General features: G+C 50.3%; 1 protein-coding gene across 7 annotated transcripts in view; it reads left to right on the forward strand.

Annotated features, from left to right (window-relative positions):
• ANKRD11 (ankyrin repeat domain 11) overlaps nucleotides 1–27,236 on the forward strand; it is a 159,994-nt gene that overhangs the window by 95,250 nt on the left and 37,508 nt on the right. For all 7 annotated transcript variants that reach the window (XM_030023867.2, XM_030023868.2, XM_041125631.1 and 4 more), the window contains one exon: nucleotides 23,953–24,097. In XM_030023867.2, the coding sequence (XP_029879727.1) occupies nucleotides 24,011–24,097 (87 nt within the window). In that variant the 5' untranslated portion in view covers nucleotides 23,953–24,010. The remainder of the gene's footprint in view (nucleotides 1–23,952; nucleotides 24,098–27,236) is intronic.

The raw sequence follows: 27,236 nt of genomic DNA on the forward strand, positions 1-27,236 counted from the left end.
ATAGGCAGAGAAGACACGAAATACAATAAAGTTGCCCACAACCTGCAACAAGTACGGGCTACCAGATTACATTTTAAGAGCGTTATAGGTGAAAACTCCTTTTTGGTTTAAGTCAGTGCATGAAATGTGTATGAAATATCTTCTTTCCAGTCCAAGGTACTTCAGTGTCCTTTAAAAAAAATTTTTTTTTAAAAAATCTACCATTTAAACTGTGAAAAGATGTGCATATGTATATGTATTTTTTTCCCCCGGTCATCTAGTGCACACTAAGTATCTTAAATGATAACAAACATTTTCTTCCCTGGGAGCTCACTGTTGTCCCACTGATTATTTTTTTTCTTTCCCTTTTTTTAAAGGATACTGACTAAGGCTTGACCTAGTTTGGCTGTCATCACACCGTGAAACAGTGCAAATGTTCACCTAACATAGCTACCTATATTTTTGTTCTATAGGCTGTGCAAAAATAGCCACACACAGCAAACAGCTGTGTGTGAGTAGCAGTGCATCGTGTGGTTTTGCAAGGATCGGGGCTGAAAACAGGGTTTTGCTCATTCCCTTCCCCGGTCTCTCCATCGGGGGCTCACTCCGGCTGCAGGCGGAGGTTGGACTTGGTCAGTGGCAGGGGAGGTGTTCGTCTACAGAAGTAAAACCTCATTTACAGCTCCTGTCCCCCACCTGAACGAGGAGGTTTGTTTGATGGAACAGGTGTGCCGGCACCGCCATGGGAAGCACATCCCTGGGTTAGCTAATTTTAGTATAAAATATAAATTGTGTTAATTACTGACTGTGAGAGAAACACTTGGATCAGGGGTGTGCAAAGGCACTTGCATCACCCGAAACGCGTTTGTCCGTGTGCAGGGTGAACCGGGGTCTGTTGCGTTGGCCGTACGGCTGCACGCCGGCACCCCTTCACTCCTGCCCAGGCTGCCGGCCGCTCGCAGGGTGCTGCCGTGTGCCGGGGACAGCGGGGGGACCTTCCCTGGAGGGGGTCCCCCATTGCCTGCCCGAGCTGGTCCATGCACAGCCCATTGAATGTTCCCCCACCTCCTTAAATGCACTCGCTCCCGTGATTTCTGGCATGGCCTTTTTTTTTCTTTTTTTTTTTTTTTCTTTCTTCCAAGAAGTGGCTTGTTTTGGATGAATTGGCTGGGGATGGTTGCAGTCTCGCTGCGTGGATTCCCACGTGCGGGGTCCACACCGATCCCCTCGGAGGTTTCTTATGAAGAAGGAGAGCAAATAGGTTGATGAAGCTCATCATCCTTCCACCGAGCCTGGCTCCCGAACTGTCTTTGGGCCCCTTCCCTGCTCCTCCTCCTCCTCCCCCAGCTTTCCTGTCCTGGGCTACAAATATGTTCCCAGGGCTTGGGGAGGGTGAATAGAAGTTGCATAACCCAGCTCCCGCTCCATGGGGCCGAGAGGCCAGGAACAAAACCCAGATTACGGCCTTTCTCTGCAGAGTTGAAGGGGCCGGGGGGACATTGATATGCAGATCCTATGTGTCGGGGCACCGTGGCGGCATTGTTTTGAAATGTCCACATGTAGGGTTCATGAAGCGATAAAGAAAAGAAACTAAGTGAAATATTCTGTGCTGGAGCGTGGTACGGGAAATGCTGCGGTGATGTAGCAATTTTCTAATACAAGTGTATTTCCAGGAGGCCTTGACTACTAAATTGCACTGTTTATAGAAAATTTTCACGCTTTCCCAACCTTCTAATTTTCTGGGGTTCATTTCAAGTGGAATTTTTTTTTTTTTTTTTTGTTAGGCTCTCTTTTTGCAAGAATGACATTAAGAATTTGGAAGTGATGCTTGGGTGACTTTCGTTCTGCTGTCCTGGAGCCAGGCTAATGTGCACAGAAGCAGCCGGAGGATTGGTCGTTATCCAATGCCTTTTAAACAAGATGCTCGTGCTTTGCCCTCTGTTGAGAGCAGCACAGCATCGTTCGAGTGCGCCCAGCTCCTTCTGCACACCTCTCAGCTTCTGGCAGAGCAAGTGGCTTTCCAAGGGGCTGCCTGTATTGAGCAGCTCAGATAAGTACCTGTTTGTGACCCGCTGGTCCGATAATGCTCGTTGTGATATAGGAATGGCAGTGTGTGTACAGTATACTGCAGGAAAACACTTTCCAGACCAAAACTTGGTGTGAGCTGCAGGAGCTGGAGCTCGTCTCTTAACTCTCCAGAGGAAAAAATGCTCTAAACCAGAAGGAAAGTTTGTGGGCTTGGTCGGGCCGGCCCATCTGCTCTCAGTGAGTTACTCGCTTGGAGTTTGCTACTTTGATGTTCTTGTTTCCTCGCACAATGAGTCCCTGCTAACAAAGTGCTTGAGAAACCTTGCAACGACACAGCAGCCAGCTTGCTGGGAGGACAGGCAGAGCATCCGTGCCCTCCATCCACCTAAGCTGCTCTTGCAGCTGTGTGCCTGTGGATGGGTGCTGCTGGGGCTGCCTGCCAGCCGCAGGCTGACACTGAAGGCAAGAGCTTGAAGGCTCAGTAAAATAGAAAAAGAGCTTTTTTTTTTTTTTTTTTTTTAAATGACGCATTGAGATGTGTTAGTGTAGCACGAGTAGCAGACCTGCCTGCTGCTCCTCTTAGTGTTGCCTCTGCAGGTACATGGGAGCATGTTGTGTTTTGTACCTGTAGCAGTCCTGGGCTCAGGGATGAGCAAAGGTTTAAAAAGAGGATTGAAGCAATGAGAGGCTGGGAGGTGGGTCGGGAAGAGCCCCAGGTACACGTAGCATGTGAATTTACTGCCGACTCCTCTGGGAAAAAGAGATGGCACCTAGGCAGTAGGTTGCAGACATAGAGCCGAGTAGGTTTTGAAACCCAGGAGGTGAGTTTTGTGGGCTGGCTTTGGGAGCAAGGGGCCTGGGCAGGGGAAGCACTGTCCTGTCCCTTTGGTTTGGTTCAGCTGCTTGGGAGTGCAGGACCCCCGGTGAGGGTGGCCGGCTGCAGCAGGGCTGCGAGAGCAGCTTCCAGGGTGGGCTCCTCACTCGTCTGGCTGGCAGAGTTCAGGGGCACTGCACGGGCACTCCTGGAGGCTGTTGATCAGCGGTGGCCATAGAAAAGCTAAAGAAGCAACAAATAGCTGAGGTTTTATCTTAGTATGTAAGAGTTTTAGGAACTGTACCTTAAATAACCGAACCAGCAAGCCAACTCATAACTCCCAAATGGCATTGCACATTCTGCTGTAGTGGAGAAATCTGTGGTTTCTCCCCTGCTTTGGAGGAACACGGGCATTCCTTGAACGGAAAGGTCTGCCCTTATCAGTGCTGCTGTACCAGTCGTGTTCCTGACATCTGCAGAAAGAGGGAAATGTTGCACTTGTTTCACCATTTCTAGAAGTCTTTTGTCTTGCTTTCAGCCTGGCCTCTTTGAAGAGTGCTGGGCTCTCTTCTGTCATCGTCTTAAACCTGCTCCCATGTTGGGGCATTTAATAACTCCTGCAGTTCCCGGCCTATTGGCGTGCATCTTCTGTGGTGTGGGTGCAAGTGGGGATTTGCACGTGCGTGGGGTGCGTAGCCGTGCACACCCTCCTGAAGATTTGAGCTTTTATTCTGGGAATCCAAATATAGTTCCATGTGATCAAGTGCTCACGAAGAAATCGAGTAATCCATACTTGGGACAAGTCCAGGGCTTAAAATTCTTAATAGCCTTGTTCCTGGGCTCTGCAGCATGTGCTGCGCTGAATACGTTTTGAGAGTCAAGGTCCTTGCTTCTGATGGTTTAATTTGGAGAATGAGTATCACTTAATAGTAGCATTTTATTACATTCGTTTCACTCTTACTTTTCAAAGAATTCTTCTGATGCATTCAAGCTCCTGCCCTTTGGATGCTAATGGACTTCTGCTGAGATTTTGTTTTTGTTATTACGTAGCACCAGGGCTCCCATTTGCAGGGGCTTGGTATGAAGAATGCTCTGCCCTGAGACAATGCCTCCATTCACGGGCCCTGATACAATGGGGGTGGAACAGTTATAATGTAAATTAGTATGCAAAGCCCCATCCTAATCAATGCGTTTTGCTCAGTGTCTGTGCACTGCGTGTACCACTCCTGCAAAGTGCTGAGTTGTTCCTTCTGCACAGCCAGACCGTCCTGCACATTTCAGTGCTAAAATAAATGTGTTCCTGAATCAGTTTTTAGAAAGCAAGAAAAAATAGCCAGTTCACATCTTAGCAAGAGTGGAGCATCTGCAAAAATCGTGGTAGATGGAGACCAGCTCTATGTGATGTCCGCAGCTATTTTTGCCTGTTCTTTTTGAAGTAAAAACCACTACAAATAACGGTTGGTCCTTGCCTCCTACATCTGTGTGGACTGCTGGAGCAGAGGGACAGCGCAATGCTGGCGGATGGGGAGAGCAAAAGGCGCTCCCCTGAGACAAGGCCAGCTCACCACCCCAGCACTGCACAGTACCGGTGTCTTTATGTGCGATATTGCTCATCTTCCCAAGAGCTGCAGGTAAGCATTAACCTGCAGCAGATTATTTTTGCATATATTCTTTTAGTCCATGCATGTGGTCCCTTGTAACTGACAGTCACAAACATCTTAGCAGCTACACAGCAGATGTTTTGTTTGATGGAGTGATAATGGTGCTGTTTTGTCCTAGCCTGAAGTTAAGAATGGCTTTTAAATGCACTTCTGGTGATACAGTTGTGCAATTTAAAATGTAAGAAAATCAGGAGTCTTTGGACTGACCTGCACATATCCAGCAGGCTGAAACTTTAACTTTCCTAGTCTATAACCAGCGAAGTAATTGAGCCTGAGCAGGGGAAAGCCTGGCAGAGGATCTGCAGCTGTTTGGTGGCGATGGTTGAGGAAAGGGAATCATCCAAAGGTCCGGACTGAAGCAGCTCAGGGAAAAGCAGAAAGGTCAGCATCCTTCAGCATCTGCATGCGTGCTCCCAGTTTTCTGAGTGCCATGGTGCTCTCATCGCCCAAAGCCAGCCGCCAGCCCACAAACCTGCCTGTGTAACAAATTCTTGCTGTTCAACAATAGCCAGGCCTTGAGAGAGTGTTTTGGCTGGTGTTTCTGCATTGCTGTAGCAGGACAACATTGTGCATTAGAGGAATTTGCAGAAGCTTGTACCAGAGGAGCTGTAAGTAGAGGCTGTGCATGAAGTAAGCGTAAAATCCCAGAATTTATAGCAACTTTTGCAAAGTGTCATCATTGAGAGACTAGAACAAAGCTCTGATGTGCTGGGAAATATCTGTATCTTTTATGAAAGCAGTGTATGGTTCTCCATTTGTTCCTTTGATAACACCTTTTGATCTAATGCTGGAGTAAATTAATCCATCACAAGATGGGGAACAGAGACTCAGATAAATCCTTGCGGAAATAAGGAAAAAAGGCTAATGGGGGAGCGTCTTCTGCATGGCTCTAGCCAGGCAGAATTGGTTTGTTCGTCCAAAGGTTAAGGCTGCAATCCGGAGGAGGATACCAAATTCATTTAATTCACTCTCATTCATCCTAGCAGAGGGCCAACGTAGCCATGTTTTGCTGTAACTCCAATACCAAATACCTCGTATATCCCGATACCACGGGATGTGCTGGGTGCATGGCGTAGGCGCAGCCTAGGCATCCTGCACGGGCTCAGAGCGGTGGCGAAGCACTGCCCCTCTTATCGGGGTCAGTTCGTGTGCAGCCCCGGCGCGTCGCGGCACAGCGTGGCACCCGGCACTGCAGCGTGGCACTCGTATCTCGTGCAATGTCCCTGTACCACCGGAGCTGCTGGGTTGCCCGTCGGCCGTGGTGCTGGCTCCCACAGGGCAGGCACGTGGCCGCCATGTGCAGCAGCTGCTCCGGTCCTGCGGGACATATTAGTTGAGGCCGGGCGCTACGTGGAAACAGCTCTCCTGTTTCTGTGTCAAAACCGGCTCTGGAGTGGCACGGCCGCGCTGGTGCAGCGCCGCACCCCGGCTAACAGCGCCGAGCTGGCTCGTCTCTGCGCCGCGGATAATCTTAGCTTGGATGATCTGGCTGCGAAGAGCTGGGAGCCGGTGGCATTAGTGAACCTCTGGGCCCAGAAAAGCGTGGAGGTTGAGGGAATGACCTGGTGGTGCCCAGAGCATCTGCTGGAGAGGGCCGGGGGGTGAAGCGAGGGGTGCCAGAGGCGGCTGAGATGTACCACTGCTTGCAAAAAAATACCAAGATTGGGAAACACACGGTTTGTCCTTACACCCTCTGGTTGGTACCTAAAGTGAACGATTATGCTTTGTGTTGCAAAAGCCATTTTTAATCTTTCTCAATCTCAGCCACGAGGCTCTAAGGTGAAGGGGTTTATAGAGACCAAAATGAATCGGGCCCGTCCCCTTTGGCACCGGGAGGTGGCCACCGAGTGATGTAGTCCTGGAATAGCCAGCCCGTGTGAGCCGACGTGCCTGGATGGCCCTGGGTAAGGTCTGAAACACAACGATTCCCATGGCTGGGACAGGAGGCTCCAGAAATCCATCTCTGGTGGCTCCTGGTATAGTGCGGCAGCCAGCGGTGGAGTACCACTGGATGGGTTTGTTAGCAAGTGGCATTTAAGCCAGTTGTAGCTGATGTCTGGCCTTAAGGAGGCTTGTCACCCGTGCTATTTTCTGTGAAGGCTTGTTTGACCTCTGTCAAGTGACAAATTAGCCGGGCACTGTGGGTTGGAGACCTGGCCGTCGAGTCCCACCGCACTGAGCTACCTTCCTGAGCTGCAGCTCTTGTAAGCATCAATACCTTGATGGTGTCCATGCACTAAGCCTGGGAGTACAAGAGGGTCTCGGAGCCGTGTTGAGGTGGTGCTGGAGCACGCTGTCACCATCCTGCCTCTCCAGCTGCCAAGAAAAATAAGTCCAGGAGCTGACACAGTTCAGAGGAACTCCGCTGCAGAGGGATTTTCAACCCAGACAGGCTCCGCGATTCAGCTCGGAGGATGGCCCCGAAAATGATTACACTTGATGGAATGACATGGCATTCATGGTGGCTTCAGCCAGCGGTTCTGACAAAAGCAACACTCAGCAAGCAAAGCCGTGAGTGCCCGCTGCGGCACATGGCTGAGTCGATCGGCGGCGGTAACGGCGATTTCGGTCACCCACATGCCTATTGATCTGGTGTTAATTCAGGACGCGGTTTAGGGAACTGCTGCTGGACGTTGGCAGTGGCTTTTTGTTCTGGCTGTGCCACAGGCAGCCGCCCCTTGTTGCTGCCTGCTGCGCCATGGGGTGCAGGCATGTCAGAGGGACGCCGGGCTGGCAGCAGAACTGGACATAACAAATGGCAAAAATGTTTTCAAGCCAGATAAATTCCTTGATCTACTTGGTAGTGAGCAGTTACATTGGAATCACTGATGGAAAGCTGGAAGAAGCCATAGCGATGTTTCCTGAAAAACACTGTAAACCACTATTTCACTGGAAAGCAGATAATTGTTAAGAAAATAGTATAGGAAGTCGTTAGAAAGGCTGAAAAGCGTATTGAAAACTTGCAGCGTTGCTGCAGGAATCGAATATCACAGTCAGGTCCCCGGGCAGGGACTCTGGTAGAAGCGCAGATCAGGCTGGAGGAGGCATGTGCGGTTTAAAGCAGATGAATGAGAGATGGCTTGGGTCATGTCCTCATCTGAAACGAATAAGTAAATGATGTGGGTCTGACCTTTACTAGGTGTCATGATACTGTTTGCAGCCTGTGCTCTTGTGTAATGGCCCATTCACCGTGATCAGCAAACTTAACTCTGCAGTAAGATTATCTTTTTAAAGTTTTTAAGGCTTCTTAATGGACATAGGTTTACAGGGTAGCCATCAGAGGTGAGTAGTAGAGAAAGCATGACAACATGTCAATTGTTTTTGGCCTTTTATTTTATGGGAGAATTTAGCACTGAAAAATGTAAAGCCTATGGAACTCAGAACTAGAAAATTTCAGAGTAGCAAGGAGTTTAGGGTTTGCTAAAACGAATAAATAATACCACTTTTTATAAAACATCGCCAAGTATAATTTCTACACAGGGGCTATGTTTAGCTGTCCTTCCGAACCTGAACCTGCCCTGCCCACTTGGGAAGGAACTGCATTTCAGAGCATGTTGTAGGGTAATTGTCCCTAGAGTTTTCCTTGCCATTTGTCTCTTGGACTTCGTGCAAGCGTTTCCCTTGCTATCGTTGCATAGAAGGTGGGTTTGGAGGGCACACCAGTCTATGAAACTCCCCTGTGTGCTGCAGGCCAGGCTGTGGGAGCTGCTGGGAATGGGGAGGGTTGGAGATGTTTCCCAGAGCACACCAACCCCAGCGGATTAGCTGCTGCAGCACAGCAGTTCGGTGCAATGGGGTAGAGATAGACTTTACCCATACAGTACTGAGGTGTTAACATGTTCCCTTGAATTTTAAATAAATTGCTTCATATGCAGGCTGGGTTGTGACTCACACCTTTAGGCTGATGGCAGCAGCAGAGTGTTTAACTTGCGCTAAAATGAGGACAAAACTCGGCTTAAGACTTGAGTCACATGTTAAAGATGCAAAAGGATAAGGATGGCCCATCAGAACTGGAAACGGGTGCTTTCTAACATGAGAAGGTCAGAAAATTGCTCTCTTCATGGCACAAGGGTCTTGCCTCTGCGCTCTGTGAAATGTTTAGTTTGCCTTTGAAATGGAAGAGAGTGGAAAAGGTATTGTGGATGATCTTTGATTCCACATTAATTTAGAGTATAGAAAACCGTACTGCTGATTTAAAAAAAAAAAAAAAAAAAAGGGCAAAAGCTGGATTAAACGTGCTGGTTAAAGCTGTTCTTGTAAAACCATGTGGCCACTTACGGGTCCAGCGGGGTGGGGAGGTATGGAGCAGTAATGGGAAATCTGTTTAGGGAGGTCTGAGGGGAGGCGGAGAAAGTAAAACACAAACCCAGAAAGCTAGTGCCAAAGGAATGGGTGACTTGTCTTCAAATCCTTGCACTTTTATTTAACTTAGTGAAAGTAGGTTGTGACGGTGTGTGGGTCATATAGAAACAGCTTGGAAATAGAGGGAGGTATGAAAATACCTTTGGATTCAGTCAGTGGAGACCTCTACCTATATAGACGGGCAGTGATACGGTGATGTGATATGAATGGAGCATATAGGTCCCGTGTTGAGCCGCTGCTTCTCCTTGCTTGTTAGTGGTCTCTGGTGGGGCAGGAGGAGAGGGAAGGCTGGGGAAGGCCTTGAAAGTCACTGCGCTCCCAAGCTGTTCAGGGTAATCTGACTTGCAGAGCAGCACACCAAGCCTGTTAGCCATTAGAACATAAAAGAATTTCTGTGCGGATCTGTTTATATTGATACTCTCAAAAACATGGCGAGTAAAAAGCTTTTGGAACCGCTGGGGAGTTCATTTCAAGTATTGTAGATATGCAGCCTGCACTCTCCTTCCGAAAACAAGACAAGGGCAGGGAGGACCAGAACATAGGACTGATGTGCTTTGGTGAACTGCCTCTCCGGCAGCACCGAACAGCCTGGCAGGGAGGGCGGCTGTGCCGGGGCATGGGGCAAAAGAGCCCGTCTTGGGCTTACGGCCGCGGTGTGTATCTGAGCTCCTGGGTCGGGCTGCTCCGTCCCGAGGCTGTGTCTGCAGGGAGCTGAACGCTCCCGCAGGAGCAGGTTTGTACAGGATCCGCGTCCAAACCGGGCTCTGACTAATTCAGTTCGAACCCCAGTGCATGCATGCAGGCACTTCGTGCTGATGCCAGGCAGGGTTTTAAAATTTGGCTATGTTAGCTGCCTTAAAAAACATCTCAGCTTATTACTGTGAGGTCCCTTATAAAACAATGCTCACACAACAGTCTTTTTAAAGTGAAAATTGAGCTGCTGCAGCAACCAGTGCATCCTGAAATCCCTGACAACTGCCTTGTAAAGTAATCTTAAAGCCTATCTGTCTTGACAGTGCCTCTTAATGGCTTACTAATAATGCTTTAAGATTTGCTGGAGCTCTGCCACAGCCCTGCTGTAGATTCGTAGTGGTCTACTAGGCTCTCCTTCAAGCTGAGATCCCCTTGGTTTTCCATGATGAAGCTAAATCCCCCCAAACTGGGCACCTTGAAAGGTGTTTTCCAAGTGCCCTGTTGCGTGGAGGCAGCTGGAGCCGGCAGGAAGGGATCTGCTTGGCTCCTGGCATGGTCCAGTGTTCAGGAGTACTTTCTGTTGTGGTAGAGCTGTAGGTTCATTATCATCTATAGCCATTTTGTCATGGGTGACATAGGAGCTACTAGGATTTCTAAGAATTAAGGTAATTGCATGAATTCTACAGGCAAAAACTCCAGCTTCATAAACACATATTTTGCTATGACTTGGGTTTTGTGCCTGTCGGTATGGGGAAGGGGTCGTGTAATCCAGACATACAGCGCTGGATTAAATTATTGTGTGCTGCAGGGTGTTAAATCTCAGTTTTTCCTCTCCTGTGTGTGGGGGGGAGGGGGATTACTGGTACAGACCAGTATTGCTGCTAAGCTGAAGGATGTTTTTAATCTAAAGTAAAATAGCAACCAGAATGCTCAGTGCGTACCTGGGCTTTAGTCATCGCTAAAGAAGGTTTCATGTACAATCCTGACAGTTCTGCCGAAGGGGTGGGTGCCTCCAGAGCCTTTGGGGTGTGCGGGGAAGAGAGACGTCAAAGCAAAAGCAGACGGAAGGGAAGAGCTTTGCTGGTGAAATATTTGAATGGTCAGTTTTACTTGGTAAATGTTTAGGAGAATGTGTAGGTTCAGCCAAGCAAATGAAGAGTCCTTGGGCTAAAAAGGGAATAAAATGCAGCATAAGGCTGGATTTTATATTTAAAAAGTACTGACGTGCTGTATGCTCTAGCAAACAGGCAAGTGCCAGGCTCTCCTCTCCGGCCGGTCTTTCCTCCCACTCCCCTGGGGTTAACTTATGCTGTGTTAATAATTACTAGAATGTACTTTCAGGCAGGTTATTTGTTTTCCCTCCTCATGATGTGCAAGAGCGGATAATGAAATTAATTTGCACACTTTGTGAGTTTGCAAAGCTGGCTTCAGCCACGTTGCCACGATACTGCGCGGGTGCCGGCGGCTCCCAGGGCCGGTGTTTGCACAGCCGGGGCAGCGCGCTGCTATCGTGGGTAAACAGAGCTCGGAGGGTAGATGGGATGTACCCAGCCATGAGAAATGCTCTCTCCAAAGCCAGCACGGAGTGTGCAGGATGTAAAACCCCTCTCCCAGAGCGTTTAACTCTGCTGATGCCAATCAGTTAAGCAAGTAAACAGCCAAACGAAGCCCTGAAATTCCAGCGTTGCTCCTGCAGGTTGTGAAGCTCACGATACTGCCGCTCGGGCAGCCACGGAGCCCACTGGTGAATTCAGATGTCATATTATACCCTTGTCTTTAAGTAATGAGTCCCGTGTCCTCCAGCTTGAAGTTTGTGGTACACAAACCACGGTGTTTTCTGGGAGCGCTGGGCAGTGGTCCTCAGAGCTGGTTGGGCTGTTTTCGGTTAGGAGCTTGCCGGTAAGGCTGCGGGGTCTGCGGGAAGCTCTGGGGAGGTGGCAGGGCTTCACCGTGCAGAGGGTGGGAGCTGCAGCTCTTGGTGTTTTCCATCTCCCGTGCCATTGTGCTTGGCTGGGGGGTAAAAGCAGTTTGCAGGCATAGACCTGGTTGAGTCATTTGCTGCGCCCTAATTCACTGCACAGGTACGTGCGGTAAAGGATTGAGCCGGGAGCACAAAGCACCGAGACTGTCAAAGCCCGACGCTCCGGTTGTGCTCTCAAAGCCCCCCCAGGGCTGAGCTCTCCGCCGGCACCCCAGCGGGTATCCGCCTCCCGGTGCGGGTGGGAGCAGGCTCGGCATGGCCCCGTGCCGGTCTGGGTACCGCCGTGCAGCCCGGGGGTTGCGTCCCAGCTTGTGAGACGGTTTAGTCTAGTCCTCGGATCACAGAGACAGAAGCTGGTTGTGCTCACCTCTCGAGGCTGTCGTTCGCAGGTGGTGTGGTGCTTGGTGTAGTGTTACTGGGATGACCGAAAATGTCTCCTTTGCCTGCTGTGATCCTGATGAGAGCACGTGTGTGGTCTGCCAGGTGCCAGCCACGTCAGCCTGGTGCAGACCTGGGGGACCAGGTATAAATAGCACCACTCCGGTTGTACCATTCCTACCTGTATCCTGATGATTTATGCTCCAAGGCTTGGCCCTACAGGTCCCTTAATGTGTTACTTTGATCTGTCTGCAGACTGGCTTTGGGCTGTTCTTGGGGCAGAGACTACCTTTCACTTGTGGCTTCTGTTTTTCTCCCCTGGGGTCAATAAGCCTGACTTTGATCCCTCCCTTCTCCAAATTTTGCTACTGAGCTCCATGTTGTCACATTGGGCTCCTCAGCCTGGGGGAGGCAGGCGAATCCAGCACGCAGCTGGGAGGCAGACCTTTCTTTTTTAAGGAAGACAAGGAGGCACCAGAGAATCTGGTTTTTTTCCCCCAACTTGCCACATGCATGTTTTGTCTGAATATTGCCTTTTTGAAGATGCTCAGGCTCCTGGGCGAGCCACGGTGGGGATGTGCCGTGGGACAGGGGCATCTGCAGAGCTGCATGCTTCCCAACACGGCACGTGTTTGGTCAGCTGCTGAAACACAGCTCCAGATATTCTTAACTTGGCTTGGTTTTTGGCGAGCAGTTTAAGCAGTAGCTTTATAACAAATTGTCTTACAAGAGGCCTCATGTACGTTTGACTTAATTAGGCTCAAAGTCAGGAGAGGCTCTCAATTTTTTTTGAAGGGTAGGGGCCCGTGTCCTTATGGAAACGATCTGTTAAAGCAGGCCCATTTTTACAGCTTTCCATCACTCCTGCTCTGATGACACATTCAACAATAGCTTCGTAGAGAAAATTGAATTTCCCCTATACAAGAACATACCCTTTTTGGTAAATGCATTCCTATGTCTTTATATACAATAGATCACTTTCAAAAGCACTGTAATTTGAGAGATGGAGGAAGAAGAGAGGAGACCTGCGGATTTGTGGAGAATTAACCTTGATTTGATTCTTTGCAAACCAGCAGCAAGGTTGTGTTGTGCCCGAACCTTTCCTGCCATCCCCTGAAAGAGGATGGACACTTTGTTCTTATGTGTTTACAGCCAGGGTCCCTGGCAGTGTGCTGAGCCAGGCGAGAGCATCCTGGCATCGGCACGGCTGTGGGCAGGGACCCTGCCGGCACCCGTGGCAGCAGAGGCACCGTTTGCTGGACCAGGAATGGGAAAACTGGATGGGGAATTTGGCTTCTGAAGCAAGATGAGCAGAAGTGACAAAGGTAACCGGCAAGGTGCTTCTCCCCATACGCCTGGCAGCCAGCAGCAGAGGGCATGTGGTTTGCCTGGAGAAACTCATGCTTCGTTTTTTTTCTGCGTTGGCTGCAGCACGCGGAGCCCCACAGAAGCCACAGCAAGCTTTTTTCCTGTTGTACAGCTTGTTAAATAGCAGCGTGGTGGTGGTCTGTCGTCAGCAGACGCACAGCTCCAGACGGAGCTCTGCTTCCAGCTCAGGCTGAAATAATCTGGGAAATCCACTGTTCTTATCAGCGTGTCGGGACTCGGGGAGCCGTGGCGTCTTTTTAAGTAGTACAAAAAGTGTGGTGACAGTTTTGCTGGGAGGGGGAGCGGCAGTGGCTGGGAGGAAGCATTAGCAGTTCAAAACTGTGCGTGGAGCCAGCTCCGAGAGCAGCACCGTGTGTGTGGCTGCCCTGCAGCCCAGAAATCTGCACAGCAGACCTTCCGCTCCCCCTTCCCTCCCTGCCTGCGCCGCAGCACAGACCTTTGAAACCGGCAGAAGCCTTTCCCCCTCCGTAGCCCGGTTGTTGCCCAATGTTGGCTTCGCGCCGTGCTTGCTCCGTGATGCGTTCTTGAGAAAGGCTTCCCTGCCTGAGTGCTGCCCTGGCTGGCAGAAGGCTGGAACTTGACATGGCCTAGACTTCTCCCCCCGCCAAGTTCCTTTCATGCTTACAGACTTCCTAGTTTAATGTGAGCTATGAATCAATCTTTTCCATATCTTGAGGGAGAATGTCACATGAGTTTGGTGTTTTGCTGGGAGTGCAATGGGTTTGCAGCTTTGATGCATTGTCCTACACTGGGTTTTTTTGGTGGCAGTGGATTTGGCTGCTGCACCTCGTGGTGGACAGTGACGCCTGCGAGTGCTGAAGGTGGGAGGTCTGTCTGCTTACAGCTGTGGGTTTGTTACAGGAGAAGGAAACTCCTTCAGAGCAGAAGCTAGCTTAGGTGCCTTGGATATTCTCAGGATGTGCATCTCCTACTGTGGTGTTTGGGGGTTTAGGAGGCTGGTTTTCCAAAGCCCAGTGTCAGAAGTGCTGTGCGTGAAGCTTGTGCCGTGTCCTGGCAATGTCAGTTGGAGAGGACCTCCAGGTTGCCCGCTCTACCTCTCTGCTTGAAGGCAGGTTCTTGCCAACACTAGGTCAGGGGTTATTATCCTTGCTGTGTGTTTCCAGTATTGGGGGGTGAATAAAACTTGGAGCAATGTGTTAATAGAAGGTTTGGGAGGCTAATGTGGCACTTCTTATGTAAGCCCTGTGTAACTGAAGTCTTCAAGTTAGTCTGGAAAATCAGAGCATCCAAGTTTTCGCTGTCTTCCCTTCTCTACCCGAATGATACTTAAAGGTTCTGGGTTTTTCTGGTTCTGGGCATTTTTTTAATGTCCATCTCTATTCAGTTCTTGCCCTGTCATTTAAAAGCTACCAGTAGTATGGCAAACAAATACCAGTTTTGCTGCAAAGTGTTTTGTATATGGATAAAACATCTCAAACCCACTGGCCTCAGTTGAAAAGGAGAAAGAGCCAGATGGCCAAAACAAAACTCCTGGGTTTGCAGACCCCAAATAAGAGTAAATCAGTGAAGTTCTGTGTTTACTTTTTCCCCAAAGCCTGATGCCTTCAGGGCCCCTGCCTGGAAAGTGGGGATGTGTGAGATTTGTTCTGTTGCCCAGTCCTTGCTCCTAAATTCACCAAAATATTCCTGAGGTTCCCATGCTTGGAGCAAGCTTTGCGTGTTTGCAGTGGGCACAAGGATGCTGAGTCGGGGAGAGGGAACCTGGGAAGAATTGTGCAAGAACGGGGAGGAAGAGAAATGTTTTGCTAAGTTTACCATGGTCTTTCATGCTTGCAGCTGGGAGAAGATGTTGCTTGGCTGTTGCGACATCATGGACTGAACACAAGTTTAAATATAGAGATCCCGAAGCGTTTGTTCAAATCCGCCAAGGCTCGGAGCGGGGCTTTCATTAGGCTGTAGCTGGTGTCCGCAGAGCCCATGCTGCGTGAGGCTGGTCGTAGCAGACCTCCGAGCTGAGGGTCTCCTCAACTTGAAGCATCCTGTTGCAATGGCCATGGCACCTTTTGCAAAATATTTTATGGTTTCTTTCTTTCTCATGTGATTAACGTGCTTGGTCGTCATCTCCTCTCTTGGGTTTAAGGGCTTGTTTAAGTCACGTAGGTTTCTTTGTAGTAAAAGCTGGTCTTTGTCTTAGACTTTTACATAATGAAGCATGCAATGGAGAAGATTGGGCAGGACTGGAGCAAAAGTCTCATTTGGGGCTTTAATGCAGTGTCTCTGTACATTATATATGTGTGTGCGTTTGTCAGTGCATGTGTGTGCATGTACATATGTATATACAGAGATACACACTAGGAATATGTAGTATATATTTAATTTAAGCAGCCCAAACTTACAGGGCCGGCTCTCAGTTCGCTGGTAAAATCTGCCTGCTGAGCCTCAGCCCAGCTGCGTTACGTCAGCGCAGATACTGAGTTCCCAGAGGCGAACAAGGCACAAAGTTATTGGTGATTTAGCCACGTAACGGAGACGCCTGTGCTAATTTAGACGGCCGAAAATAAGCACAAATGCATTCTGCTTTCTGTTACTTTCCTGAGCCTTCCCTTTCTGCAGCGAAGCAGCAGATGGGGCTTGCAGGAGCCGACACGAGCTTTCTGTAGGAATGGTGTTCACCCCGCAGCCTCCCCTTGGGACAAGTCACTAGTGCCAGGAATGGGAAGATGGAAAGGGCGCAGGTGGGGAGCACGGAGGAGCCTCAGCCCGGCCGAGGACGGAGCGGAGCGTGCCAGCAGACCCTGCCAGCCTCTTGCGCCTGGGTCCCCGGGCTGCCACCGGGACGGTGGGGTAGGTGACGTAGCTCGCTGCCAGGGCACCGTCAGTCACTGCTGCTTCATCTGTTACCCTTTCGTTCACTGCGATTTAGTCGGCATCAAATCAATGACAGCGGTGGTCAGGAATTGTCTGTGCTAGCATGTTTCTCTGTCTTGAAAATCGGGCCCGGCTCGTTTTTGGGGCTTGGCTGATGCTCATGAACCCCTTGAGCTGCACTTCAACAGAGCAAACCGCAGTGAGCCGCAGCCGTAGCTCCCTGCCGGGCATGGAGTGGGGCCAGAGCCTGGCTCCCCAAACTGTCCTGGGAGCGGAGCGGATCATGCAGATTTGTGTTGTTTGTTAAGTTTTACCAGAATAAAGCAGCCCCAGGGAATCCTCGTCTTTCCCCGCCGGTGGGACCTCCAGGACAGGCTCTCAGCACGTTGCGTGGACCGTGTGTGCCATGGAGGCTCGTCCCACTCGCGTTGTCATGAGCTGCGGGTAAAGGCTTTGCACTCGTATCTCTCGGCTGATGCATTTCTTTCCTGTTTTCTGTGTGCAGGATAGTTTGGGCTGCATTTTTTCCTCTTAAATGCATGTGACTTGCAATACAGTGTGCAGTCTGCTTAAAGTTAGCATTGAGGATCACTCTGTAAGTGCACAGTATTGCTTTGTATCAGTCCTTGGGATGTACTTAATTAGGGAAATATTTCCCCCCACCATATGCAGCAGCAGTGGGAATATCCGAGTGGGTTCATCACTGTTTAAAGTGGTTGATGTGCAAGAAGTCCGGTAGATGATTGCGTTGGCAGATGTGGTTACAGCTCTTCCCTGGTTGAAGCCTGATGAGTTTCTGTTGAAGTGGAGAGGAGATGGGCGAAGCGTGGAGTCCTCCCTCTCTGGAAGGTTTTGGTCCAAGCTGGTGATCTGGAGCCATCCCACAATCACACCGAGAGGACAACAGTGTCATAATCCGCTCTTCCACTCTGACTAATGGTGGTGTGGCAGGGCCGTACGCTACTCTCGCCTTCCCGTAACGCGCCGGCTGCTCCAAAGGTTTCCTCATCGCAGCTGATCCCACTCCCAGACCACAGCTCGGAGAACTGACTGAAACAACAGTTTTGTAACCTTGGCCAGAAACCAGATAATCAGCAGCATCCAGAAATGTAGGAATATCAAGAGGCAGCTGCGTATAGTTAATTGAGGGAAGGGTTTGTGGGAAAAACTGCTCCCGGAGAAACCACACAGGCAGAGTGGTTACTCGTGGTTGCAGGGTACTGTCAGGGCTCGCTTTTATTTCAGACTTGGTGTATCCCAAGAACAGTCCCAGCTGGAGTATTCTGAATCACAGGATAGTTGGGCAGAAATTTCCAAATATAATCTTGTTAAATAACAACACTTAGTGTAATAGAAAAACTTAAGAGTTGTCATAATTTGAGACCATTGCCCAGTCTTCTGATGCTGGGGCAGGAAATGACAGTCGCAGGTTACATGTGTAGGGCTTGTGGTTTAAGTTTAACCCGTTAGCAGGGATGGTTTTGTGTAGTGAGTCATCGCTGGAGAACCGTTGAGGAGTTGGACTTTCACGGTGCCCAGCGAGGTCTTGAGCATCATATTTACTGTGGTCCTTGGAGACGTGGGTGCACATCCACCTGCACAAACCGCTTGGCAGGTTGAGCTTCTCCGTTGCATTATTTTCTGCAGGTTGTAATAAACACCGGGAAGGGGCATCTGTTTCACAAATGATTGAAATACTAATAGCTGCTTTAATTCATGTTACTGAGTCTACTTAGCTGGTGCATATTTGAGAAACCAAGCAAGCCTTGCCTGAGCCCCGTGCAAATACATCCAGATGTGAGTAGTTACAGGCATATCAGGAGGTCAGGAAGCCCTGTGGGTTAAGGCGAAATAAATATTTGAGAAAGGCGGAAAAAAGGACGGTTATTGTGGGGACCAGGTACTGGTTTTGAGAACAGGAGAGGAGAAGCCATGCAAAGAGGTGAAGAAAGATGTTTCATCTGTAAGAACTCCTGATAAGGAGCGACATCCCCCTTCAAAAGCCAGGAACAAAAAGATAGCAAGTTCCCCAGGGTAAAGAAAGAAGTTGTTGAGTTGAAGGTGAGGGCATGACGGAGCTGTGAAACTTGGGGTAGCCCCAGATGTGACAGCAGGCAAGCATGTTTTCCATCCGGCTGTGTTCAGGGAAATGCAGCGATCTCTCAATTTCCCTTGTTTTGGGTAATGGCTGTAAGAAGTAGCACCTTGTGCTGCACTATCTTTATTAATAGCTAATCTTTGTGATTACCCATTGGAAGGCTGCTGAATGAAACGCACCTGTGTTTGCATTGCTGGCTTTCAGGCCTCCTGCTGCTCGTGGGCTTATGTACCAATGGTGGAAAAAGATGGACTTTACTCTTCTGGAGCTGAGCTGGAGCACAAAGAACAATTGTTCCTTGTTCCCCAAAGTGCATGTCCTGCCAGTGCTTGCAATTCTAGGTAGTAATCATGAGTTGTGTAGGCCTAGCAGGTGAAGAAAAAGCTGGCAAAGAGCAAGTCTTTGATGCTGGGAGCATGTCGGTGAAACAGCACTAAACAGGATGCACATGGGCAGTGCTGGGTTGAAGGTGTGACGGTGGCTTTTTTGAACATGCAGCCTGTTAGTGACGTACACCGTGATTTTAGTGCAGACTCAGCAGGTGCCACCATACCGCACAGCTCAGAGGTGGTCTTCACTGGGGTGAGAAACATCTCAGTGAAGGTATCAGCAGGGTGATGGAGAAGGGCACAGTTCAGCATGTTGGAAGACCTCAACTTCTGTTTTTCTCCCCACGCTTTCCAGCGCTAGGGGTGAGGGATCAAATTTTGGATGTAATCTATGTGAGTTCTTATTTTAAGGCAATTTTCTAAGATTTGAGGACACCAGTTTTTCTGGGACAGAGTCCTCAAAAGGAGCCTGAGGTTTTAAAATTTTCCTGTTTCGATGGGGCTTGTTCATATTCCAACCTTTTCAGACCAAACAAATGTGTTGGATTTGTGCAAATAACGTCTGCGCCTCTAATTGCTGTCCTTGCATTGGAGTTTTTTTGTAATGGGTAAGAGCCTCCAGCCAGCTTTCTTCTTATTGTCTGGCATTTAAAGAAGTCTGCACAATCTTTTTTACTCCAAGCTGGCAGGGTATAGGCAGGCTCCAATGCACAGATCTTGGGCATGAGCTAATTTGTTGTGGTTTCAGATAGAGATGGCAGGAGCCTGGCTGGTCTGCTCGCAGCAGGGCGAGAGAGGCTGTGCAAGCGCCCGTGCGGGGAGCTGCGGGAGCGCAGGGTTGGAGGGATGGGACGGGCAGCCCGCGGTGCAGGCAGAGCCAGGGAAAGCTGTCGCTCCGCCTTGGATATATATACATCTGAAAGCATTTGAGGACTTCAGCGTTGTTTGCGTTTTCTCTTACTTGTCACAGATGCGGATGTTGCTCGCTGTGCCCGTGAAGGGAGGAGGGGTAGGGACAGGGGGTTTAAACGTACACCAGGATCCGTTGGGTTTGTTAATGAGGATTCTCCTCTCCTGTCAGGCACGGTGTTGGCGTTGGCTGGCTGGGGCTGAGAGCGGGCTCCGGCTGTGTACATCTGTGCCCGTCCCGATTTGCCCTTTGCTGGGAGCCCCGTCCTGGCTAACGGGTGCAAGTGGTCCTGCACTGCCTCCCAGCCATCCCAGCGGGGCCAGGCATGGAGCCAGCAGCACTGTCCTCCTCCTCTTCCTCCTCCAGCTCAGAGGGACAGATGACCCCCCCGTTTCCCTTCCCGTCCCTTTTGGGACCATTGCCTTTTGAGGTCCTCCACAGAAATGTTTGGTCTCAGTGTGTGGCTTTGGCTTGGCATGCCCTGGGCGAAATTAAAAAAAAAAAAAACCAAAACAAAAAAACCATTTTTGACTGGTTCCTCGCCCCAGCAAGGAGAGAGGAGAGGATCTGGTCGAGCTCCCAACAGTCCTGTTTCTCCACCCTTCAGGAGGGTGCTCCGTGGGGACCCTGACACCCCCCCATCTGCCAGCCCCTGCCATGGGGGGAGGCAGCGACCAGGAGGGTCCCCAGCCCAGGCGGGAGCAGGAACGGCCGCAGGGCTGCCCTTCTCCCCACCGCACAGGGTGACCGGGCTGGGTGTCGTATCCTCTTTTCCAGCTTTTTCCCTGCAGCCAAAGTCGTGTGTGTGATACTCCGGGGGCTGGGACCACCGCAGCCTTCCCTGCCGGCACCTGGGGCTGCTGGCTGGAGTCAGCCGTCCCAAACCAGCGGGAGCTGCCACGTCCAGGCTGGCCAAGTCCCAGGGCAGACTCCCCCTCTCCATAGCTTCTTTCCCAAGGGAGAGGCATGGGACCCGTGCCTTGCCAGCTGCAGAGGGGTGCTGCCGGCCAGGCCGAGGGGCTGGCGTGTACGGGGAAGGCGGCGCGCGCAGCCAGGGCTGGCCGCTGGCCAGAGGTAAACAGCTCCTTTGTTTTCCCGGAGAAGTACGAGGGATTATATTCTGTTGAGCTCACTCGGTCTCCCACTTCTTATTGTGCGGCAGACATGTAATCATCTAGTTCAAGGAGCTTAGTTAATTGTTTACAAAATAGGAAGGGTGATGCTTGTCTCCTGGTAGGGAGGTGAGGTTGAGAGGGGTGTCGTGGAAAGGGGGTGGCTTGTCCAGCTCCCAGATTAGGAGGGATTGAAGCCAAATTGTAATTCTGCAGCCCTAGATTCATGGCTTTGAAATGCTCGGCCGTCGCTCCCACGAGCTGGGGATAGATAGCTCTTCCAGACCGGGAATTTGTACCTCCCTTCTGACTCTTATTAAACGTGCTTAAAAATGAAACGAAGACTGCGAGCGTTGTTGGTAATTGTTGTGCAAATGTAATACTCCCTCCAAGCTGTTAAACAGGCCAGTGCTCTGTTTACATGGAGAGGCAGCCAGCTTTCCAAGTGTAATGAGTCAGCTAGATGAACAGAAGGGGCGCAGAATTAATCTGGCATCCGTCTGGCCTTTTCTCAGTTAAACAGGTTTTCGAAGCTCCACGTGAATAGGTACCTACCCCGGTTACAAACAGCCACAAAGACATCAGGAGTGGGCAGAATTTTTTTGAGAATAAATTGACAGTGTGCAGGCCATGAAACAGTTTTAGCAAGGCACTGGAAACGACGTGTTTTTAATTCTTGGCTGTTCATGGTTGGGAGCAGAGCATGCCCTGGTCCCAGCCATGCAGGTCCCTGCGCTCGTGACCAGCATAAGTGAAGCTGCTTGTTTTTAATATCCTTTGCAAAGTGCAAATAAATTTCCATCACCCAGCACATCATCTGAATTTCCACTTCTTAGATTTGCAGTGAATATTGAAGTGAATCTGTTCAGGTGGCCGACTGTGTCCTCCGCACTGACCCAGTGCTCCTGCTGGCTCCTGCCTCCTCCCAGGCACATGCTCAGGCACTTGCTCATTTCTCCTGTATCTGCACCTTAATGAGCACCAGTAGGTGAAACTGAGGGGAAAAAATTCTTAAAACTTTATGAATTGGTTAACGATGGCTGAGAGAATTAGGTTCTTGAGGCTGTAAATGGCTGAAGCTGCTTCTAGAGGAAGCAATTGCAGCACCTGGGACCCTGTCGATGTGCAGCATCGAGGGGACACCTCGGGCTCCGGAGCAATGCCTTCGGTGGAGCATCACCAGCGCCAGGAGAGCCACACTGCTGTGAAACATGACATCTTGATAGCCGGTGAACCCCTGGCTGGGTGTGTGGGAACACTGAGGCCAGAACCACTCGCTCTTGGCTTCAGGTTTTGCAAGCCCCAGCCTCTCTCTGCTGGTGCCGAGCGTGCCTGAGGACGGCTGAGCTGCCTTTTTAAGGTGCTGTTTTCAGTCAGCCCTTGTGGTGCTTGAACTTTGGCACTTGGGCTGGGCTGCAGGCCCTTCAAATGATGAAGAGCAGAAATTTGGAGACACAGATTTCTGCAGTCGTTCCCTTGCTCTAACAGAAGATTTTCTTCTTCCATTTTCTCTTTATGGACATGCTAGGTTGGTATACTGAATTTTCTGCACTTTCCCCCTGTTTTTACTTCCCAGCTGCAGCGATGAGGAGGGCTAATCAGCCTGCTCGTGTCTTTGCCAGTTCAGGTCCTTTCCTGCTCTCGCATCCAAAAGGAAAGGGCTGGGGGCTTCTGGCTGGGGGTCCCAAAACTCAGCACGGCACCTGGTCCCCACATCAAGCAAGGGGACATGAAGAGGCCTTCATCCCTGAAGCCTCTGTCCCTAAACACAGGTAACCATCCTCCTGTAGTCCAGGCAAAGGAGTTAGGGCAAAGGATTAAGCCGCCTTGGAAAGCACAGTCTCCTGCTGAAAATGCCAGCGCCGGGGTGTCCTAGCACTGTCTGTGGCTGGTGCTTTGGTCTGGGAATTTTTGCTGCTGCAGGGCTGGGCTGGGGCCTCTGAATCCCTTTTTTTAAAAAAAAAAAAACAAAAACAAAAAAAAACCCCAAAAAAACAAAAACCCCAAAAACCACAAACCAACCCAAAGGGCCCTAAAGCTTCTGAAGCGTAAATGAAACATTATATTATGAAGGGATTTCCAGGGAACTTCTAAAACACAAGGCTGATGAAAGCACCGCACTAGCGTTCCTTCAGCCTTTAACCTCCTGTCCTGCCCCAGCCACCCAGGCGAGATGGTGCTGGGCTCTCCTGGTGCTGCCCAGGACGTGGTTCAAGGTCCACACTGCTTCATCGCCTGGCCCTGAGCAGTCGGGAGGGTTTGGCTCCTCTCCTCCCCTCTGTTTTCTTTCTCTCTCCCCGCCCACAGAATTCCCATCTTGTGATGGAGCGCTGCATGACTTTGTTCCTGGACAATTTCCTGCAATTGTAGCTCTGCAGAAACCCAGCCGCTATTATAAGAAGTTAATGGGTGCAATGTGTAGTGTTGTCAGGTGGCAATTAGCTGGGGAAAGAGTTTTCAAATGGTGCCTGTTTATGCTGTTTCAGCGTAAGTACAACGAGACCTTTGCTGTAGGGATTGATGTGGGTCACTTCTTGGAGATATACTGTTGCACGGATGCTTTTTAGCCTCTGGTCTCAGGAGAGGAGATATTTTTGTTCACCTAAAAAGGCCTCGCCTGCTTTGGCTTCAGCCGGTATTTCTGATCCCTGTTGCAGCTCATGCTTTGCTGTATTTCAGATGTCAGTTGTCTTTTCAGTCCTGTAACCAGGCAACACATGGCAGGAGCAGGGAGTGCTTTGTTATTCTCCAAATCGTCTCACCTAGGCCAAGGCACAGTGGCAGTGCCGGGGTGAGGAGCTCGTGGCAAACCACTCCGGGAACACTGTGACCCATTGGCGGTTTCTGGTCTCGTCTCATAATGGTGACGTGTTCAAAAAGTGCGTGTTATAAGTAGGTTTTGTAATTTAGTGATGTGTGTGTTGGTCCTGCAAGTGTCTGGGAATTCAGCGTGGCAAACTAGGGGAGCGGGGCTGTCCTTGTCCCAGACATGTACCCAGAGGGTCCATCCCCATGCCGTGCTCTCTGGACGGAGCTGTAGCTGCAAGAAGCTTTATGTTGGCTTGCAGTGATGCTGTAGGTGAAGACCAGGAGGGATATTGCTCTCTGTTTGGGCACGATCCATTTTAGGCTATCCCTTGCACATGAAACAAGTCCTGTTTGCAGCTGCAGGTCCTAGCTTGCTTCCCATGCGGAAGGTGGCAGAAGCCAGCAGTGGTTTTGCCCGCTCTGATCTGCATGCGTGGCATTTGGAGGTGCTCAGCCATCCTGGTGTTGCTGTTGAAGAGTTCGGTGGTGGTTTATACCCATGGGAAGTGTCTTGCCTTTTTTCCCCCCAGTGGAAAGATCCTTTTGAGATGTCTAACTTCTCTTTTCCTCTCTCTAAACAGACGGTTGATGATGAGGCGATGGCAGCATAAATGAAGATCAAGTAAGGAAGGCAGAACGATGCCCAAGGGTGGGTGTTCTAAAACACCACAGCCAGAAGATTTCTCTCTCAGCAACGACATGGTGGAGAAACAAACGGGGAAAAAGGTAGCGTGTTTGGTTCATTTGCCTTGCTTTAGGGATGCTGTCCCTCGTGCCTGATGTCTTCAAGCCGTGGCAGTACTGCATGTGGCAGGAGGTTGCTGTGGGCTGTTATCACTGGAATCAAATTTGTTTATTGCACTCTGCCAACTGATGGGGTCCACTTTATTTCTCGGTGGCTGTAATACTTCCCGGGAAGTGCTGCGGCCACATAGACCTGAGTCGGCCGGGCAATGGGGGGATGCTTTGGAAGATTGTCTTCTGCAAGTACTGTGCATTTGTAAGACTTTCTGTAGTAAGCTATGGAAGGACCAAGTAATGCAGTGATCTCGCAAGTGCGTGCTGTGTGAGGGAGGAGTTTCTCCTCCTCTTCCACTGGCTGTAAATGCCGCATCTGTGTCAGACTCGGCTGGTCTTGCTTCACCCAGAAGTCTGGGCTCTGAGTGTGGCCTGACCAGGACTCAGCGTGTGAGCTGCTCTGCTGAAATTGCTGCTTCTGGGACTTTATTTGAGGTGTTTAGGTCTTGACTGGGCTTGAGGTGATGTTATTGAGATGAAACCTGAGTTTAAGCATAAATAAGTTCATGCTTCTCCTCTTCATTCCCAGATTCTTGTTTTGCTCCAGACTTCAGCTCTGCCTCCTCTCATTCAGCTTTTTTTCATCCTTCTCAGTATCAGTAGTTTGCAGTAAACAGTTGTGCAGGAAGCTGTGTACAAATGTTACCTTTAAATAAAAATTAAAGCCTACATCCACTGTATTCTGCTAAGGAAACAAATATCATCCACTTTCCTTTCATCTCCTTGCTCCAGTTTCTCAGCATTCCCCCAGGAGTTTCTGCCAGGCCCGGGGAGCTGAAGCTGAGCTTTGCAAGCACCAGCGATGCTGTGTCTCTTGTTCTGTCACTTCCCCTGCAATCCCACCCGTGTTGATGATAGTAATTCCTCTTATGACTGAGGTCATATTATTGACAAAATGAGGAAAATGACAAATAACCAATGCGAAAATCCCAGGCAGAAATTCAGTTATCAAGCATGCTGGTAGCATCTGCCCCGTTCCCCTTTCTGTGTCGCCGTACACGCACAGGTCTGGTTCAGGAGCCATGCCGAGAGCCAGAGCATTGCCTCTGCACGGGCGCTTTGCTGGGATGCAGCGTGGGACTGCTAGGAGGGGGGCAAAAACTGGGGGCAGGGGTGCTGGAGGTGAAACAGCTGCCCTGTTGCATTGGGAAGATACCAGCATTTACCCTGGCAAATGAGGCTGAGCCCAGCAGCACAGGATATGTAAATACGGGGTTTTGTCTGCGCTGTGTAAGAAGCTTAATGTTGGCGCAGGTGCTCCGGGAGGGAGACGATCAGTTATAATATGAATCAGCGCCCATTTTATTTCATCCACTTGCGGCAGCTTAAAGGCTGCATGTTATTTACAGAGCAGGTTTGTTGAGCGGCGCTAGGGACGCCGGGAACTGGAGTTATCTCCCGCTGGCTAAATAACTAGGACACAAATAATTTTATGCTTCCCATTCAGAGGCATCAGCGCAGACCTGCGGAGAGTGGTATTGAGTAAGGATGGGGAAGAGCCTTTCTGCTCACTTAATTCTGGTCTTGTCAGTGGAGAAGAAACTTGCAGGCTCTTGTCCTCCAGGTCTGAGCTGAGATCCAGCCTAAGTGGCCGAAGGACATCGTGCAGCAAATTGCCCTGTTTCTAGTTAACTCTGGAGCGTGAGCTGGAGCAATGACTCAGGGTAAAAGCACTTGGTCGTTAGACCTCCTCCTTCCAGACGCTGTTGTACCTGCCTGTCAAGCAAGCCACTGCTTTTAATTTATCTTGCCTTTGTCAACACTTTCAAAGGCCTGAGCCTGCGACTTGGCACACGCTTGCTGGCGGAGCCTTGCTAGGGAAGGCAGAGAGGGGCTGCGGCAGAGCCCGAGCCGTGCCGCGCGGAGGGACCCGCACCCACCGGGGCTGCCTGCCATGGTGCGTGCATAGGGCGAGCGTGGCGAAGCGATAGCTGCGTTGCCACTGAAGTGTTTTCCTCTCGGTGTGACCTTAATATCGACAGTTGTGTTAACATTAAACAGGCTTTACATGTTTGGGCTCTGAAGCTCTAGCACTGGAGGCGAGTAACGGTGCAGGATGCTCGGCGGTCCTGGTGTTGCGGTGGGCTGAGTGCTGCAGGAAACGTGTGAGTTCTGCACTTGAACACGTTACAGCCGGGCTCTCTGGGAGGCTGCCCTTTCTGCAGAGGGCTCGTGCTTTGTGGAAGAAGATGTGAACTGCTGCCTTTCAGTTGTGGAGCTAATTATAAGAGGGAACTCCTAGCTCTCCGCTCCCTGCCCTTCCATAGGAGGGACCTATTAACTAGTGAGACGTCACTTGAGCTGGCGCAGCCACGAGAGCAAAGTGCTTTAAGGACTACGTCTCTGTTGCCCTCCGTGGCCGACAGCATTAGATGCTTCATCTGCTTTGCTGCTGTTGAGTGAGGAGCTGTTTCTCCCGGGGTTAGCAGAGGCAGCGGGGCAGCCGGTCGGGCCCTGCCAGCCTTATATGGCTGCGCGCAGCCTGCCCGGGGCGGGTGCTCGGCGGCCCCGGAGGCTCCTGGTTGAGTTCAGTCTGAAGGGTTTTGTAAAAATATGCATGCCATATATGAATAATTCTCCTTTCTGCTGTAGATCCACAGATCCCCATACCAGAAGCAGATTACTCATGACTTAGGCTGAGCAGAGCACCACAGCAAGAATTGTATCAGTTGTCGAAACCATTTCCTGATGTGCCCGGGACCGCGTGCTGCGTGGTTACAGCCTTTGCTCAGAGGCTGCAGCAGAGGATTTGTCTCTTTATGGGGAAATGTTCCCACTTGCATAGTCTAAATTGTATTTTTGCTGCAGTGGTTGACCTGACCACCAAGCAAAACGCACTTGACCCCCAGTTTTTGCTCGTAGGAGCTAGCAGAGGTGAAAAAAAAAAAACTTCTGCCTTTTCTCCTCCCTCTTCTCCCCCATTTCAGGAGAGGGAGCATAGTCCTTATTTCTCAATTCTTCTTGAAGCCTGTTGGACTGTTAGGGCTTTCCTGCATCATACGAATGAGTGCTGGGCTGTGCGTCCAGCGCAGAGCCATTTGCCGGGGTGTGAAACCTGCAGAAGCAC

This window comes from Aquila chrysaetos, chromosome 9, assembly GCF_900496995.4.
Source record: "Aquila chrysaetos chrysaetos chromosome 9, bAquChr1.4, whole genome shotgun sequence".
NCBI lineage: Eukaryota > Metazoa > Chordata > Aves > Accipitriformes > Accipitridae > Aquila > Aquila chrysaetos.